This window comes from Monodelphis domestica, chromosome 2 (genome assembly GCF_027887165.1).
Source record: "Monodelphis domestica isolate mMonDom1 chromosome 2, mMonDom1.pri, whole genome shotgun sequence".
NCBI classification, from domain to species: Eukaryota; Metazoa; Chordata; class Mammalia; order Didelphimorphia; family Didelphidae; genus Monodelphis; species Monodelphis domestica.
In genome coordinates this window covers 408,812,175-408,830,774 of record NC_077228.1, presented here as the reverse complement: position 1 = coordinate 408,830,774, position 18,600 = coordinate 408,812,175, and the positions used below count along the sequence as shown (strand labels likewise).

The 18,600-nt window shown below is 35.6% G+C and overlaps 1 protein-coding gene and 1 long non-coding RNA gene across 2 annotated transcripts in view; one reads left to right on the top strand and one right to left on the bottom strand.

Annotated features, from left to right (window-relative positions):
* The window catches only part of SGK1 (serum/glucocorticoid regulated kinase 1), a 159,479-nt gene that overhangs the window by 44,628 nt on the left and 96,251 nt on the right, over positions 1 to 18,600 (top strand). The window contains exon 2 of the mRNA XM_003340387.4: positions 15,144 to 15,353. Coding sequence (XP_003340435.1) covers positions 15,144 to 15,353 — 210 coding nt within the window. The remainder of the gene's footprint in view (positions 1 to 15,143; positions 15,354 to 18,600) is intronic.
* Positions 15,116 to 18,600, bottom strand: part of LOC103100447 (uncharacterized) — a 65,478-nt gene continuing 61,993 nt past the window's right edge. The window contains exon 4 of the long non-coding RNA XR_001627158.2: positions 15,116 to 15,478. This is a non-coding gene — a long non-coding RNA (uncharacterized LOC103100447). The remainder of the gene's footprint in view (positions 15,479 to 18,600) is intronic.

Here is an 18,600-nt window from a genome sequence, read left to right as displayed (position 1 = left end):
TTTCATTTCACTCTACCTATTACTCAACATATGACCGAACTATCTGTTCCTTGCAAGCAGGAACTAAATCATTTTAAAAAATAACAAAAAACTTAATGTTCTTAGAGGCTTAGTTTTATAAACTCTTATACATCTGAAAAACTTAAAACACAAAGGTCTATAAAGAACTAAAAATAAACATCACATAGAAAACAATGGAGAGGTTTATGGTGGATATAAGCAAGCCATAACATATAACCAATGAAGAATTTCAAAGAATAGGAGTGAAGAATATCATCAAGGAAATATAGACAAAGAAGATGGTAAGAGTGAGGAATGGCAGTTGGAGAGTTTGAGTGCTGTACTAATATCCTTATGATATCAAGAGAATACAAAGAAGTCTTCTACCACATTGGTTGAACCATCTATGTTGAGTTTATAAAAGAATAAACCTTCTAGGATGGACAGGCATGGATAGGTAACAATCTGTTTCATTGGAAGGAATAGATAGATGAGATCACAGCACCATTTGAAGAGTATCTTTAGAGTCTAGTAAATGTATGAATTTTTTGTGCTTAGAGTAGATAGTGAGAAGTACATCCTCATTTGAAGGGGAGACAGGAAATCATCTTTTGGAAAGAAGAGACACTAGGAAATTAACCAAGACTGTTGTTGTGGTGTTCATGGTATGAGGAGAGAAACTGAGGTAGGCACTAGGGTAGGATGGGAGGGAGAAGCCATTGTATAGTTTCCTATTTTTAACTAATGATTCCAGTTTACTGGGTGCTAAGCTCTAATATTTCTCCATTATAAAGATTTTAAGTCTTCCAGGAACCATCTAAATTAGTCATCCTGGGACCTAAGCACAGAATCATTCATCATAGGCTCCCAGAAGATAGTGCCTTGCCTAAATATTTAATAAATGTAGTTGGTTGAATTTTACTCCAGTTTTGCTATGAGGAAGCAATTAGGCTTAACTGTCTTCTGCATTTGCAAATTAGAAGGAAAGGGAAGCATGGAGGGAATTAGAAAAGAAATCTTCAAATTGAAGAAAGTCTTGTGATTGCCACCCACTCCTCATTGCCATTACCAGTCTTCTTTTCTCTAGATTATTTCTATTTTTTTCACTTTCTAACAAATATATCTATTATTTATAAACCAAGTACCAAGATTGAGATTATTTATGGGTTTCTATGTTCATCTAACAAACAGAATCCTTTGTAAAAATTATTTTACAAGAGAGTCCAACAAATTAAACACCAAAAACATCAGGGAGTAGCAATGAAACCCCAATCTGGAGTGTAATCATCATTTGTTTCATTTACTGCTTCAATTTAATTAGCTCACTGTATTCAGTGTGAACAATGAACCCTTCATTCAGTCTTTATAATTGTTATCTAAATGGATTTTTCTAACAATTGTCCTTAAGATCATGAGATTACTTCAAGATCCTCAGCTATTTGATTTACTTAATGGAGGAAATGCCAGACTAAGGCTATTTATGCTTAGTATGTCAAGCAAGAGAGTAAAGGACAGGCAGTAGGGGGAAAAAAAAGAGCATTTGATTATTATCAGGTGAGCCCTTATGAATAAAGTCAGTGATATCAGTTGAAGTAAATTCCCTTTTTTATAAGAGGAAAATTCTTACAGACAATGGGATAATATATTTATATGAACCAAATAACTCACATCAGCCAAACATTATAAAAATTCATGAGATGACCAATTGCAGAAAGATAGATATGAAGCACTTTGAAAGAAGGCCAAACATTGTCCATTTCCTCAATCAACAAAGTGGGTAGGTTCTGTGAATTTTCTCTTTTAAAAAAAAAAGTCAACTTTTTTTTTAACCCATTACCTTTCAACTTAGAAGAATCAATACTACGTATTGTTTCTAAGTAAGAGCTAGGCAATGGGTTACACAACCAGGAAGTGTCTGAGGTCAAATTTGAATCCAGGATTCCACACTCACACCCATCCCATCTCTATGCCTGACTCTATTCACTGAGGCACTTTGCTGCCCTCTCACTTAACTTTTAAAGGCTTCTAAAAGTAAGACTTCTATAAGTCCAAGGAATCATACCATTTGGGTATGTGGGTCTAGTATAGGCATATAGAGACTGTTATCAGCAGTCTCATTCTCTTTCACCAATGTAAACAGTTTCCTGAATACTATTTCAGTTTCTATAATATTGCTAATAATAATTATAGGAATAATAATATTATTGTATGTTAATATTGTTATATTTCACAACTTTAACAAGTATTAGATCAAATCTTCCATTTGATCCAAGCAATGCACTTATTATTAGCATTATTGTTATTTTCAATATTATTATTATCACTATTTTACAGATAAGAAAACTGAGTTATAAAAGTTAAATATCTAACTTCCCAAGTGATAAATAGATAGCAAAAATTTGAGAGTATTCTAAACCCATATTATCCTTAATCATAGTTCAGAATTCCCTCCAGTATATCAGGTCACATCCATCTTGTTCCTGAACAAAAGATATTCAAATCATGTCACCCAGCAAATGGAGCAGCATTAAAATTCCATCTCTTACCTGGAGAAATATAGTAATTCATATTGGTCTGAGAATAAACAAAAAAATATCTGATAACCCCAATTATCATTGAGTAATGTGACCTTTTCCAAAATCTCATGCAGTTCATATGTCAAGGATCTTAGGAAGAGCCTGTACTCTCTCTTATGTTTCCCTAAATAAATTTTCAAGTCACCTTTGTTCCAGAACTGGCCTTAGATTTCACTTTTAAAAGAGAATTCACATCTTGATTTCAGAGAGACTAGAAAGAGGAGAGAAGTTCTTATTGGTGTATGCCTATCATAGACCTACTGGGTACATATCATTCATTACTGGAAGAAGTCACATTGCCCAGGAATTAATATGACAACTAAAGTTACTGTTTCTAATTCTAGCTTTTTGGTTACTTTATTTCTTTGGAGAATGGTTTGCTTTTTGACATATTGTTTTGTTATCCAGTAAGCCTTTGAGTCCCACAAAGTCAATCAAGAATGATTTTTTATGGGCATCTATGTGGTTCAGTGGATAGAGTAGCAGGCTTAGAATCAAGAAGTTTCATCTTCAAGAGTTCAAAGCCAGTCTCAGATACTTTACAGTTATGTGATCTTGGGCAAATCATTTAACTCTGTCTTAATTCCTCATCTGTAAAATGAGCTGGAGAAGGAAATGCAAACCATTCTAGTGTCTTTTCCAAAAAAACCCAAATGTGGTCATGAAAAGTGAGATATGACTAAACCACAAGAAGAAGAAGAATGGTGGTTGTGATGGAGAATCAACCCAAATATAAACTGACCAACTACCAAGTGTGTAAAACACTGTTAGGCTCTTTGGAGGGTAAAGGAGGTCAGGGACACTTTCTTTGCCCTCAAGAAATCTATATGCTAGGTAGGGACTCAATATAAATAGATATTGAAAAAGATAACTGGCGATCAAAAACAATGTTAACTCCTATGAGTCCTAGTGCTTTTAATGATGATTTCATATAATTTGTGCTTGATGAATTTGGAGAGGGGAATAAAAAGGAAGCCAAATTAATTTCTACAAAGAAAGAAAAAATAAAGAAAAAGAAAAAGGGGATCAGAGGAAGTTAGTGCTCAAGATAAGTAGGGAGATAGTAGAAGAACCCTCTGATGAGTTCAAGTTACTAGGCCCAGATGAACTACAAACTGAGAAACTGAAATGAGTAGGATCAATGAGCATTAATTGTTAGAGACCTTTGAAATCTAGTAAAGTATGAAAAAGTAAGACAGGATTAGAAAAGCACAAAGGTCTCGAATTTTAAAAAAAAGCACAACAAAATAGAATCTGCTAACTAGGTCTATGAGTCTAATGTTGATTACTGCTAAGATTCTTGATTATATTACTAAAAAGGGAGTAAATGAAGATCTAGAAAAGAGAGACATGATTATAAAGAGTCGGGATTCTTTCATCAAAAACAAATCATTCCAGAGGCAGCTGGGTAGCTCAGTGGATTGAGAACCAGGCCTAGACAGAAGGTCCTAGGTTCAAATATAGCCTCAGACACTTCCCAGCTGTGTGACCCTGGGCAAGTCACTTGACCCCCATTGCCTAGCCCTTACCACTCTTCTGCCTTGGAGTCAATAGCACAGTATTGACTCCAAGAGGGAAGTTAAGGGTTTAAAAAAAATAAAAAAAAAAGTCATTCCAGACTACCCTCATGTTTCCTTTTTTTTTTGTCCACAAAGTTGCAAAACTAGTAGATCAAGAAACCAAATTATGTGTTCATATAGTTTATGTCTATCTTAACAGAGCTTTAAACAAAATTTCTCTTGCCTTTATCATGGATAAGATTGAGAAACATGTCTTAGACTGATGTATGAATAGAGAGATTCTAAGCCAATTAAATGTCATTAATTGTTCTATATTAGCATTCAGTGTTCTTTAGTAGGTGCTCCAAGAATTTGTGTTTGGTCCTGTTTTCTTTCATTTTTTTTAAACCCATACCTTCTGTCTTAGAATCAATACTATGTATTGGTTCCAAGGCAGAAAGGTGGTAAGGACTATGCAATGGGGGTTAAGTGATTTTCCCAGGGACACACAGCTAGGAAGTATCTAGGGCCAGATTTGACCCTAGGATCTTCTGTCTCTAGGTCTGACTCAACCCATTGAATCATTAGCTACCCTCTTTTTTCATTTTTTAAAAGCAATTACTTGGATAAAGACATAAATAGCATACTTATTAAATTTTCAGATCCCACAAAGCTGAAAGGGATGACTAACACAGTGGAAAAGACTGAGGATCTCAAAAGGTATTGACAGGTTAGACATTTGGACTAAATCTAATAAGATGACCTTGAATAGAGATAAATATAAAGTCTTAAAGATAGGAAGCAAAAGAAAAAATTCTCTTTCACAGGTACAAGCTGAGGAGGGTAGAGCTAGATATCAGTTCTTCTAAGAAAGACCTGGAGAGTTTTAATTAACTACAGTGAATTGGCCCCAGAATGTACTACCATCCTCAAAGTGATCCAGCCTAGATACCTATGTGTCATTCTTGAATCCTTCAATCAGTTCTACCAATGGTATACTTTTGTAACTTCTCTCGAGTACTTCAACTTCTGTCACCTGGCACTGTTGCTGGTAGAGTAAAAATCAATAAATATTTATGAAGTACCTCCTGGGTGCCAAGCACTGGGCAATGCTCTTGGGATACAAAAAAAAAAGGCATGACAATCCTCACTCTCAAGAAATTCACAGTCTCTAATAGGGGATGACAGCACATAAAAAGAAGGTAAAGACATGGGGAAGGCAAAGGGTACCTATTTCATAGTGTATGATCAAGTCCTACAACCAAACTGGAAAATGATGAGGTGAATGCATTGGGCACCCTATTCAAATGGTGAAGAATCTGGGAGAATTTTTCAGATGTTCATCCCCTCCAGTTAGAGAGAGGGAAGAGCACTGGGGGCAAGGAATGTGAACTCCAGAATTGATATCGAATAATAATAGGGTGAAAGAGAAAATCTATCTTGGATGGGTTGAATTTGATGTCTTATGGGATTATCCAGTTCTAAATGTCCAATAGGCAATTGGTGAAATAGGACTGAGCCACAGTAAAAAGGCCAGTACAGAGAGGCATGTGCATAAAGATAATTAAATTCATGGCAACCTGATGAAGTTACTCAGAGAGATAGTGTGTGTGTGTGTGTGTGTGTGTGTGTGTGTTACACACAGGGTGTGAAACATGGTTAATGATCTAGCAAAGGAAACGGAACAAATAGCCTGATAAGAAGAGCCAATAGAGAACAGTGTCATATAAACCAAGAGAGATTATTCAGAATAATATGACAAAAATGTTGAATACTACAGGGAGGTCAAAATTAATGAGGACTAAGAAAAGACCATTGGATTTGGAACTTTCAAAGTTATTATTAATTGGAGAAAACAGTTTCAGTTAAGTTACGAGATCAAAAACCAGACTGCAAAAGGTTGAGAAATGCAGGACAGAAGAGGAAGTGGAGACAAGTAATATAGCCAACTTTTTGTCCCTAAAAGTCTGGCTAACAAAAGGAGTAGAGATATAAAACAATTTCAGTAGCTGATAGGCATAAGTGATGGTTTTTTTTTGTTTTTTTTTTAAGGATAAGGAAGAACTGGGCATATTTGTAGACATAAAAAAAGGAGACAGTAGGTAGTCTGAAATTGAAAATTAGAAAGAAAGTGTTCATAATTACAAGATTAGAGGCTGAAGGTGAATGATTATAAAGGCCATTTGTTGGAAGATGGATTCAAAGAGTCAAGAAGAGGAGTTAGCCTTGGAAAAGTCAACCATTTCAGTCAAGTCAACAATTATTTACTCAGCACCTCTATTGTCTTATCAGGTATTATGCAAAACAGTGGAAAGTACTTACAAGAAAGCTCAAACAAACAAAAAAACAGTGCCTGATCTCAATAAGTTCTACATCTCAAAGGAGAGTTGACAAGCAAACAAATATGTACAGCTGAGAGAGATATAAGATAAATTGGATATAATCTTAAAGGGAAGGCACAGTGAAGAAAGATGGCCACTTCTTGGTCAGAAATTAATAAAGGAGAAGAGAAGTGGAGCAAAGAAATGATGTCAAGGAGTTTTTATATGTATGTGAGGGAGAAAAAGAAGCTTATTTTTTTCTTATTTTTTACTCAGTACTGTATAAACCAAAATTATGTGAGAATAAAGAAAAGGATATCATGGAAATTTTGAGAAAGAGAGAAAAGCTTTGGACAGTTTCTGTTCAGAATGTGATATAGAAAAACTTAAAAAAGAAAAAAAGGATTGTCCTAGGGAAGTGAGGACTCAGTTGAGATTAATTAATATAAATTTGTAGAGGACCCACTTGAGTGACTTCTTATAGCAGTATTCAATTGGATGTGATTAGAATGGAGGATGTGGAAGGTAAGAGCAATTCAGGGTTACAGTTTGGCAAAATATAGGCTGAACTAATTAACTATGGGGTCAAGATTGGGAAAGTTGATTGAGTTATGAGAATCAAAGCAAATGAAATAATTTGTACATAAAGTGTTTTGTAATCATAGAATTCTCAGTTTGAATAAATTGTCTATCAATGCTACCAGATTGGACATTTTGACTGAGTGGCCTATTTAATTTGGTCAAACAACTAATCTGACTTTGTTGTTCATTGACCTAACCAGTTGCCTGGGCATCATATAACCATAGAATTCTCCATAAAACAAAGGTACAAGATGCTTGGATAGGATGCTGACAGTGCAAAGTACTAACAGGCTAGATGAATGAGGCTATAAGATTTAAATCAATATCCAATAACTCCAAGTATCATATTTTATAAATTTATTAATAATCACTTGAAGTAGAAAGAAAATAAACTAAAAGAAATAGACGTTCAAACCTAATTGTCTAACAAAAAATAAACCCATGTGTGTAGATTCTCTTGCCTGGCATAAAGCCCACTTTCCCAGCCATGATCAGGCAAAAAGAGAGTGAGGGGCAGAGCTAGGAAAAATGTATACCCTCCCTACATTAGCACTTAACATGAGAGGGAACATGGAAGGCTGGGATTTAGAGTTCTGGGGAGGAAATCCTAATTACACAAGACTACTATGCATATACAGAAAATATGGCGTGAATAGCAATACATAAAATAGGTTTATTAGTTAGTGAATAAGTAACTAAAGAAGGAACATTGTGCACTGAGCTAATTGATATTATCAGCTAAATCACTTTAAATTAAAAGTAATGCCAGTTTACTCCTTTGTAATAGACTGAATCACAAGTGGAAAAACCCTAAAAATTGGGAAATTTCATTAATCAAATCAAATGTGGCAATTTTCCATTCAGATGGATGGTTGAGACCATATATCATATGTGTTTGTGTGTCTTATAAGAAAACAAAAGCTAGAGCAAACCAGACTTACAAAGAACTTGGCTTATTTCTTCAAATGTTTGTTTGCTGTTCAATATATACTTGGGAAAGTATATATTGTTTTCATCATGTTTTCTAGCAGAGAGCTAGAAGCTTACAGAGACAGTATGGAATCATGGATAGAATTTTGGGCTTGGAATTCCCTTGTTTACCATGGCATAAAATGAATTCAGACCAGTTTAAAGAAGACCCAAAGAATAGAATGCTCATTGCCATTTAATGTTTTCGGTCAGTGACAGGGTCTTCATGTGCATAATGATTAGAATGCTGTGCTTGGAGTCAGGAACACCTGGCTTGGCATATAGCTTCAGACTCCTACTAGCCAGGTGACCCTGAGGAAGTCACCCTGTCAGCTATACTTTCTTCATCATAAAATGAGGATAATGATAACACTTCAATAAGGTGATTGTGTTAATCAAATGAGAAATCTTTGTAAAGTGCTTTGCACATCTTAAAGCACTATTGTCATTATATATAAATTATATTATTATACCATATTAATAATATATTATTATACTGTATAATACTATTATATTAAAGTACTATTAATACTTCATCTTTTAAAGGAAGAGGTTGAAGTAGAGTCTCTGAGGACTCTTCCAACTTTACATCTATAATTCCATGAATGATAACATGTATATCAAATTGTCAAATGAGACCAGGCTAGCAGGGAAGAATCTGAAAAAGACCTCAAAAGGCTAGAAAAAGGAGCTGAATCTAATCAGATGAGATTCATTTTCAAAATAGCATAGAAGATAGTCTTAAAATCAGAAAAATATGGGTTCAGGTATTGCCTATGAAAAATACCTTTGGGAGGTGAAAACCTACCAGTGCTTCAAACTATAAATTGTGGAGACCCCCTAACCAAATAAATGGAGTTTCCTCACCTGAAATTCCCCTAGACTAATTGAATCACAGTTCACTAACACTAATATGATCACAAATACTAAGAATCTAAAGGTAGGATGGATTCTCACAGTGTCATGGGTTTTCCATCTTGCTTAAAGGTCCTTAAGTGTAGGCAGGCTGATTACTTATTGCATAAGCCTGCCATTCCAGCTCAATTCTGTGATTCTGAGCCAGGAAGATCTGTTCTTCCTCTGATACTGGCTAGTTGTTATGACCCTGGTCCAGTCTCTTAACCATTGCATCCCAGTTGAAATTATTTACCTTTACTGCATTCCCACATCAAGACTCCCCAAGGCTGTGAAAATTATATTGAAATCATATTAAAGTTTTCCTCTTGAAATATATAAAGCTATAAATTGAGTCAAAACTACCCAACATGTTGGTTCATTTTTCTTTGGACCAAATTGCCATACTGTGGTTGAGAGAATAGTCTTATTGAAGCCTCAAGAATTTGTTGTTGTTCATTCAATTTCCAGTTGTGTCCAACTCTTCATGACCTTATTTGGAGTTTTCTTGGCAAAGATACTGGAGTGGTTTGCAATTTCCTTCTCCTGCTCTTTTTACAGATGAGAAAACTGAGACAAGGTTAAGGGAATTACTCAAGGTCATACAGCTAGTAAGTATCCACGGTCAGATTTGAACTCAGGAAGATAAGTCTTTCTGACTCAGAACCTAGCACTTTATCCACTGGGGCACCGAGCTGTCTCAAGATGGGAACCTCATAAAAAGTACCATCTAAAAATCAGCTAATATAATTATTCATAGGTAGAAGTCATTTAAATAGGGATTGAAAGAGCCCTACTGGTTTAGTGGAGAATAGATTCCTGCACAGGGTAAGAAATTAAGCTAGATGGTCTTTGAGCTTCCTTCCATATCTGAGACTACACTTTTATGCCTCATCTCCTTTTCTTAGTCAAATGTCTTAGCAAAGTATGTTGCCAACATTAAAGCACCATATAAATGTGAGCTGCGATTATAATTGTTGTGATTATGTATTTCTGTATGTGTGCATTGATAAAGAGCACAAACATAGTCTTATTTACCCCACTAGGAGTAGAAAAGAAGCTAAAGTTAGCACCTGCAGCTTCAGTTTCCAAGAGGAACCAGCAAGGCAGCTGATACCATAGTCCAGGTACAAGCTTGCGATGTCCTATGGCTTCTATGCAGGTGTCTCTAGCTAAGCACTTCTGTATTGCAACCCAACATATGGTCAATTGTCATACAAAGATGGGAAGGAAGTCTGGATTTTCACCTCCTCTGCAGTTCTGAGGACACTTTCTACAAACCCAAGACCAAAGGAGAGGTTTGAGATTGATTTACTGTCTAACACATCCCAGGATTGATGAACAGCACATCATAAACCACATCATTAATCAGAAATGGGGAGGATGCTCAGCCAAAGTTATTGCCTCATTGAGTAAAAAGGATAAAATTAATGTGAATGGGAGGATTTGAGCCAAAAGAGAGAGTATTTTAAAATGACTGAGATGAAATAGAGGCAATCGGTAACATGATTATTAAAAACAAAGTTAGTGACTACACAATACCAGTCACCTCTTGGAGCACCAAATTCTTTTAAACTGTCAAAATTCTCCTTGAAACAACCCTTTCAGGTAGGAAGAGATCAGCTATCACTGTCTCTATTTTGCTGAAAGTATAAAAATGGTCTAATCCATCCTGTCTAAGATTAAATAGCAAGCTAGTGATGAATATGAAGGAAAACATTTTTCTCCTTTAAAGTTAAACTTCTTTCTTAACCCCCATTGCCTAGTCTTTACTGCTCTTTTGCCTTAGAATCAATGTTGATTCTAAGTTAGAAGGTAATGGTTTAAAAATAAATAAATAAAGTCAAATTTCTGCCCCCCTTGGAAGGTATGAAGACAACTTCTGTTCCTTAGCACACAATCTCACTTGGAAGGTCATTGGAAAAATATGTGATATTTACACAAATTTAACTGGAAAACAATAAAGTGTGATACACATATCTCTCCAGAAATATGAATGTTACTCCTAGATGATGTTGGGGACATGCAAATGATTTTTCCCCTTGACATCTCCCACTGGTGTGGGTGTGGTAAAGTTTCAAGTAAAAATTTGAAAGGCTTTTGAATAGCTATAAAGTGTCAGGAAAACAAGACAAAAAAAACAACAACATTAAAACACACATAAAGCTTTTTTTGTTCCTAGTCTGGGAATGTGCCCCCTCGGAGTTAATTATCATTCTGTGAAATATCATGGCCAGAAAGAATCAAGGAAGAGACCAAATGCAAGTCTTCACTTACTCTAAGGCAAGAGTTTACATGCCAAAAGACAATGATTCACTAATTATATTGCTGAACTCCAAAGAAAATGGCCCTAACTCTGATTCTAATTTGCTGTTTGTGTTGGACAAGTCAATACCACCTCTCTGGGCATAGTCTACAAAATGAAGGGACTGAACTAAGTTATCACTGAGTGCTCAGTACTGAAATTCTATGAAAATATCTATTGCTTATATTGCAGAAGTTCTTACCTTAAATAGGCCTATTTTGTAATTCATTGACTCCACCCAAATCAGTTGTTTTCATTCCCCCTCCAAAAAAAATTGCATTACATGGTTTAGTATTTTTTTATATTTTATTTTCTCAAACCCTTACTTTCTATCTTTGTAACAACTCTAAAACAGAAGGGCAAGGATGAGGCAAGTGAGGTTAAGTGACTTACTCAGGGTCATATAGCTAGAAAGTGTCTGAGGCCAGAATGGAACCCAGGTCCTCCTGATTCCAGGCCTGGCATTCTAGTCAATGTACCACCTAGCTGACCCTTGAGTATTTTTCAACAGAGCCTCTTTGCATAAAGTCTAATGAAAATATGATTTGCTTATATGATCTTTGCTGTTACTATGTCCAATCTCAGCCAGATCAATGAGTGGAAAGAATGAAGCGTTGAGTGAAAGAAATGGAATTTGTGTGTCCCTTGGCAGGGGGCTGGGATGGGGGGTAGGGTAACTCTTTTGTCTCCAATTTTATGTCCTTTTACCCAAATCATTTTGCCTGTTCTTACCAATCATAACCCCTTTGAAAGGCCAAATTCAGCAACCTGATCATTCCATCATCAATTAAAGTTGTGAAATAAAGCAGCAAATGAAATCAGTGTAATAATAATAATAAGTTTTACTTGTCAATATATCAAAATTTGAATTCAGGTCAGACTATGCAACTACAAATTCACTTGAATACAAATCTATTTAAAAACAGATTCTTAACAAGCCCAGAATCAAGTCTCCTTGGCAAAATATGTGTATTGAAAGTCAGCCAGAGTGAAAAGATTAATTTCATAATGTAGGGCTGGAAACTAAATAGAAACAACTACCAGACTTGAAGCCAAAACCCCAGTGAATAAGGATAATAGTGAAAAACAGATTTTTTTTTTGCCTCTAATATAGTTTAAGAAAATTTTTTTTCAAGTTTGATCAAAAACATTTGCTACTAACATCAGAAAAACTTGATTGCCCAGAATTCTGTCCTTTGAGCACCTGATTCAAAATGCCACTAACAAAGCACAGAAATTCTATCCATGCATAGATTCGCTTATGAGCAAATATCAATATTTAAGGCAGGTATCTTAGTTTACAGTAAACAATTGGTGATTTCAGCTTCATGAAATCCTGACTTAGCAAACAAGTCCTAGAGGTTAAGTGGCTTGGCCAGGGTTCTTCAGTTTGGGCCAGAGGGGCTATCACAGAAAAATGTAAAGGCAGATAGGACCTTGAAGGTCATCTAGTCCAAACTTGGCTCTTAGCCAAGCATATGCTGATGAATATTTTACAAATGACTCTCTACAAGGTAGGGCCAGAAAGGAGAATGTATGCAGGACACACTTTTTAGTTTAATTTGCTGTATTAACATTTTCTCCATCACTTTCTTAAGTTTGGGCAAACCTCAAAACAATAAATCATGCCCTGATTTGTATTACTTGCCAATTTCTGAGGTATGACTGCTCACACTGAAAATTTTACAATTGTCTCCCATGTGCCAGTTTAGGCTGGCTCCAGCATGCTTCTATCCCAGCCCCTCTATCCACCTGGCCAGGCTACTACTAACAAAAGAAAGTAGGATGTTTCCAAACTTCTCTTTGAAAAAGAGATTAGAGACAAGCAGCAAAAGCCAAGAAGAATCATATTTTTGCCACCACAAAGAGTGCAGCTATGAATATTTTTGTACATGTATTTTTCCTTATTATCTCTTTGGGGTATAAACCCAACAATGCTATGGCTAGGTCAAAGAGTAGGCATTCTTTTAAAGCCCTTTTTGCCCACTCTTGAGAAATCAATTTCCTCTTCTCTTTTCGGGAAGTAAACTTGATCATAATAATTATGCAACATTCTCAGTTTCAGTTTTGTTTTTTATTTTTTGTTTTTCCTATCTATACTGTCATAATCATTGGTTTTCTAGTGTTAGAGATATTTCTCTTATCTTGAATGCAGTACTAGGATGTGAAAAAGGGAAGGAAGCTAGGTAATACAGTGGATAAAGTGCCAGACCTGACGTCAGGAAGATACATTTTTGTAAATTCAAATCCAGCCTCACACACTCACTAGCTATGTGACTCTGGAAATCACTTACCTATATTTGCCTCAGTTTCCTCATCTATCAAATGGACTGAAGAAGGAAATGGCAAACTACTCCTGTATCTTTGCCAAGAAAACCCCAACCTCTTTGGAGTCACAAAGAATCAGACACAATTGAAAGCACCGAACAGTAATATAATGTTGTTGGGCAACATAATTAGGCAGCAGAGTGACTCAGTGAATTGAGAGCCAGACCAGGAGTCAGCAATACCTGTGTTCACATCTGTCTTTAGCTGTTCAACCCTGAGCAAGTTCCTTAGCCCCATTGCCTAGCCCTTACTGCTCTTCTACATTGGAACCAGTACTCACTATTGATTCTAAGACAGAAGGTAAGAGTTTTAAAAGAGAGAAAGAAAGAGAGAGAGAGAGAGAGAGAGAGAGAGAGAGAGAGAGAGAGATGGAGACAGAGAGAGAGAGATGGAGACAGAGAGAGAGAATTGTGAGACTTGGGTTCTGGAACTGCCATCAGCTTAGGTATATGATCTTTTTTTTTTTTTTTGGAGATCATACAAGTTATTGTAATGAAAATTTCCAAATTTCTATTATAACAAAATATGATGGTTTGGAAGGCAGGTTGTCAGTCATAGAATTTTATACTTAAAGAAAATGGTATGATGCTAGCATTCCTGGTTTCATATAAAGTCCACTTTTTTTGTGTTTACATATTTTGTTTTAGGTTTGGAAGGGCTTTTTATGTTTATTAGTAATAAACAGTCCCCAACAAGTTGTAATTCACATTGTCTATTGAAGATGTTTTATGACTTAGGTATATGATCTTAAGGAAAACATTTAAACTAAGCCTCAGTTTCCTCTTCTGTGAGATGAAGTTAAGCATATTTGTGCTATCTACCTCACCAAGCCATTCAGATGAGAGCACTAGGTTTGATGACCAGAGCTGAAACTCTTACACTACTTAAAAAGAAGAAGACAAAGAAGAGGAGATGGTAATGGTGATAGAAGTGTCAGTGGTGGAGATAATTTGGGGAGATCAAGGACCTTGCCCAAGGTCTAATAACTAGCAAGTGTCTGAGGCAGGATTTGAAACCAGGTCTGCCTGACTCCAAAATGGAGCTCTCTGTTCACTCTCAGAGTATGCATTCCTCCTCCCTCAGGAAATATGAAAAGAGGGACAAGAAATATTTAGTAAATAACTATATTAACTTTTTTTACAGAAATAGATGATGGTGAGATGTTAAAATGAAGAAATACATTTGGAAGCACTTCTTAGCCCAAGGATATTTCCATGGGAGTGACATTTGTTCAATGGAAAATGGTCTTTCCAACATTTACTGACAACAGTGGCTTAAAAAATGGGGTCACTGTTTTCTGTCATGCTTTGCAGACAGTTTGACCTAGTAAGAGAATTATCTTGGTGTCAAGGAATATCTGGGTTCAAATTATACTTCTGACTCTTGAGAGCTGGTCTGTACTGGGCAAGTCACATAACTTGATTTCTTGGGACTTCTCTGCTATGTCACAGTTGATAAAATGGTTCCTGATTGACAAACTCTGGCAAAATCATAGATCCTTTGTTTATTTTCCTCCAGCCAATCTGTTATTCTGAAGTCATTTAAATACAGTTTTAAAAAGTCTTTAAAGTGATTTTTCCTTATATTTATGTCATTTATCTATCTACTTTCGCCTTAGGATTCTTCAGGAAGGCAAATATGTTTAACACTTTGTTTTATATATTTTTAGGTACGAAGATGGATTAAGAGCCCAATGGTCAGTGTGGAAAAGAGTACCAACCTGAAGTACACAGGACCTTCAGTGATGCACAGACATCAGGGGGAGTCCGAATTTGAACCTTCACTGTGTCAGACATGCTTGGGTGATCATACTTTCCGAAGAGAGATTCTCTCTCAAGAGAAGGAGTCGTGTTCCTGGGAAAGCCACCCAAGTAGTGAAGTAAGTTACAACTTCTCTAGGTCCATGTTCTTTGAAGGGATTCCAAGCCATTACTTTGTCTATTCAAAATCATTTTCATGATAATAGATTCCTTCACATATTTATACATTTGTTGTACCTAGAGGCTGGGGAGACAGGAGAAAGGCAGAAGTGGGGAGAAGCTAGACTATATTTGATAGTCCTATGTTCTCTCAACTTATTCATATTTTCACAGCAACAAAACTTTCTCACAATGCCACCACTTTCCCTCAGTTTTTCATTCATTGTTTATCAAAATTTATTTTGGAAACAAATTTTTGTCATTCTAGTAGGTCTATCAGATGCATAAGCACCATTTAAAATCCTAGAGGCTTAGAATTTGTGGAAGTGGTAGGAACCTTAAGGGTTATCTATCTCAGCCTGACACATTTATGGCCTCTGGAAAAGAATAGATTTACTTCATCACAACCTTGTGTGATTTTTATGAGAGTGTTTCTCAGGATAATGGATAAAGGAACCACAGATAATTACATTAAAGACAGGTTCTAAGATCTCACAAATTGAGGTATTTTTTTTCCTTTGACTTCAATTTGACCCATATTTATCTCTAAAATACCTCTGAGAAATATGGCTTTCCCAAATTATCCAGAAATTATCAATATTGCTATAGTAAGTAGTATTTAGGCATCATAATAAATCATTTTTTCATTGAAAATTAATATGAAAAGTATGGTTCAATTGTATTAGTTTCAAATGTTCTTCAAATATATTCTTCCAAGTTGATGCCTCACAAGGAGAAAAATTTTGATATTTACTAACTATACTTGGTGATATGTTTTCCAAAAGAAAAAAAATAAAAACCTAATTTTAATTCTAACTAGGGAAAGGAAGGAGAAGGCAAGAAGACTTATTTGCATTGTCCATAACCTGTTCAGGTGTTTTATTGATTTATATATCAATGCTCCCTTTAATCTTTAACATTTCCTAGAATCACTGAATTGAAGAATTAGAAAGGTCATCAGAGGTCATCTGGCCAACCCTCCAGGCAAATAATGAATTCTATTTTACAACATCCTTGACAAATGGTCTTCCAACCTTTACTTTAAAAATTCTAGTTACTGGGGATGGGCCACCACATAAGATTATCCATTTTCACTGATTTTTTGGGTAGTTCCAGTTGTTAAAAAATTATTTCTATACTGAGTCAAAATTTGACTCTTTACTTCTCATTGGTATGAGTTCTACCTGGGGGGGAGGGGAGGGGAGGAAATTCAAGTAAAGAGAACAAGTCTAATGGCCTCTGCTACAGGACAAGCTTTTAGACATTTTTGAAATTCCCCATTAAATCTTCTCTTCTTCAGGTTAAACATTCCTAATCCCTTTAATTAATTTTACTTTGGCATGATCTTAGGTTCTTGCATTTGTCTTTCAAAAAAATCCAAGCATAGGACTTTATATTTATTTTCATTAAATTTTATCTCATTAGCTTCAGCCTACTCTTCTATCCTACCTGTTCAGATTTCTTTTTTGGATTAGCTATCCCTCTTAGCTTTGTGTCCTCCCCAAATCTGATAAGCAATACAATCTATACATTCACCTAAGCCACTGATAATCCTGTTCAATAGAATAAGGTAAAAAATTAAACCCTGGAGCACTCCCTTAGATAAGTTAGTGATTCTACAAGTATTTATTAAGTAAACAACAATGCTGCAAGTACTGTTAGGTTCTTGGAATGCAAAGGCAAAAAATAGATGGTCTCTGCCCTAAAGAAGTTTATATCCTAATGTTATTTAGTCATTCAGTCCTGTCAGACTCTTTGTGATCCCAAGGACCATTGCTATCCATGGAGTTTTCTTGGCAAGAATACCAAAATGGTTTGGCATTTCTTTCTCCAGTGACTTGCCTAGGGTCACACAGCTAGGAAAGTCTGAGGTCATATTTGAACCTAGGTCCTCCTGACTTCAGGCCTGGTGCTCTACCCACTGTGAACCTAGCTACACTTGGAGTGAATCTTTATTAGCTGGGCATGGTGGAAATGACATTTGGATTTGGTTTTAAAAAATAAGTAGGAGTTCAACAGGGAGAGAAGTAGAAAGAGAACATTTCAGAGAGGGAAGGAATAGTACAAGCAAGATCACAAATGTTTGAGAGTGAAGTTCATGTCTATAGAGACTAGGATTTTAATTACACTGAAATCTAGTATGCATGGAATCAAATTAAATATAGTAAAGTCAATAAGCATTTATGAGGTTTGCCCTCTCCGTTAGGCATTGTGCCAAAAGTTGGAGATACAAAGAAAGACAAAAATAATCCCTACCTTCAAGGATCTCACAATCTAATAAGGGAATACAACATTCAAGCAACTATGGACAAATAAATTATAGAAAGGATAAATTAGACATATTTTCAAAGGAAAGACGTTAATATTAAGAGGCATTGGGAAAGGTTCTTGCAGAAGCTAAAATTTTGGCTAATGTTTCAGGGAATTCAGAAGATATCCAGGAGGAGAGTAATGTGAGTTAAAACTATAAAAGGAGTATGGCATCATACAATGGAGGCCCTTAAATCTTAGGCACAAGATGAGTAATATAGAAGCACCAAAGTTTGTTTTTATAAAGCGGAGAAGGGAAATGACCCAAATATGCCTATGAAAAAAATAAGATTATTCTGGCAGTTGTGTAAGAAATATATAGAAACAGGGAAAGAATAGATGTAGGGAAAAAGGAAGGTATTACATTGGTCCAGCAGACAGTCACACGGGACCATACCAGGACGGTTGCAATGGAAACCAAAAGGAGAGAATGTACGTGAGAGACTGTCAAAGTAAAATCAACCAAATTTGGTAATTGATTACAAATGAGGAAGAGGAAGAAGAAGAGGGAAGAGTACAAGTTATCGCCAAGGTTACAAACACAGAAGACTGATGAATAGTGATGTCACAGACTGAATTAGGGAAGTCAGAAAGAGGAATACATTTAAAAGGAAATATAATCAGCTGGGTTGGGGACATGTTGTGTGGGAAAATCCAAATAATGTTGATATAACTAGAGGCAGTTGGAGGTAGAAGTCTGACACTTCAAAGAGGAATCAAAACTAAAAATATTTAAGCATCATTGGTATAGAGGTTAGTCAACTGATAAGCATTTATTAAGCATTTACTCTGTGTCAAGTACTGTGCAAAGCACTGAGTATACAAAATACAAAAAGAAAAGATAAGGCTCTGCTTTCAAAGAGTTTATAATTTATTTTTTTTAATTATTTTTTTTTA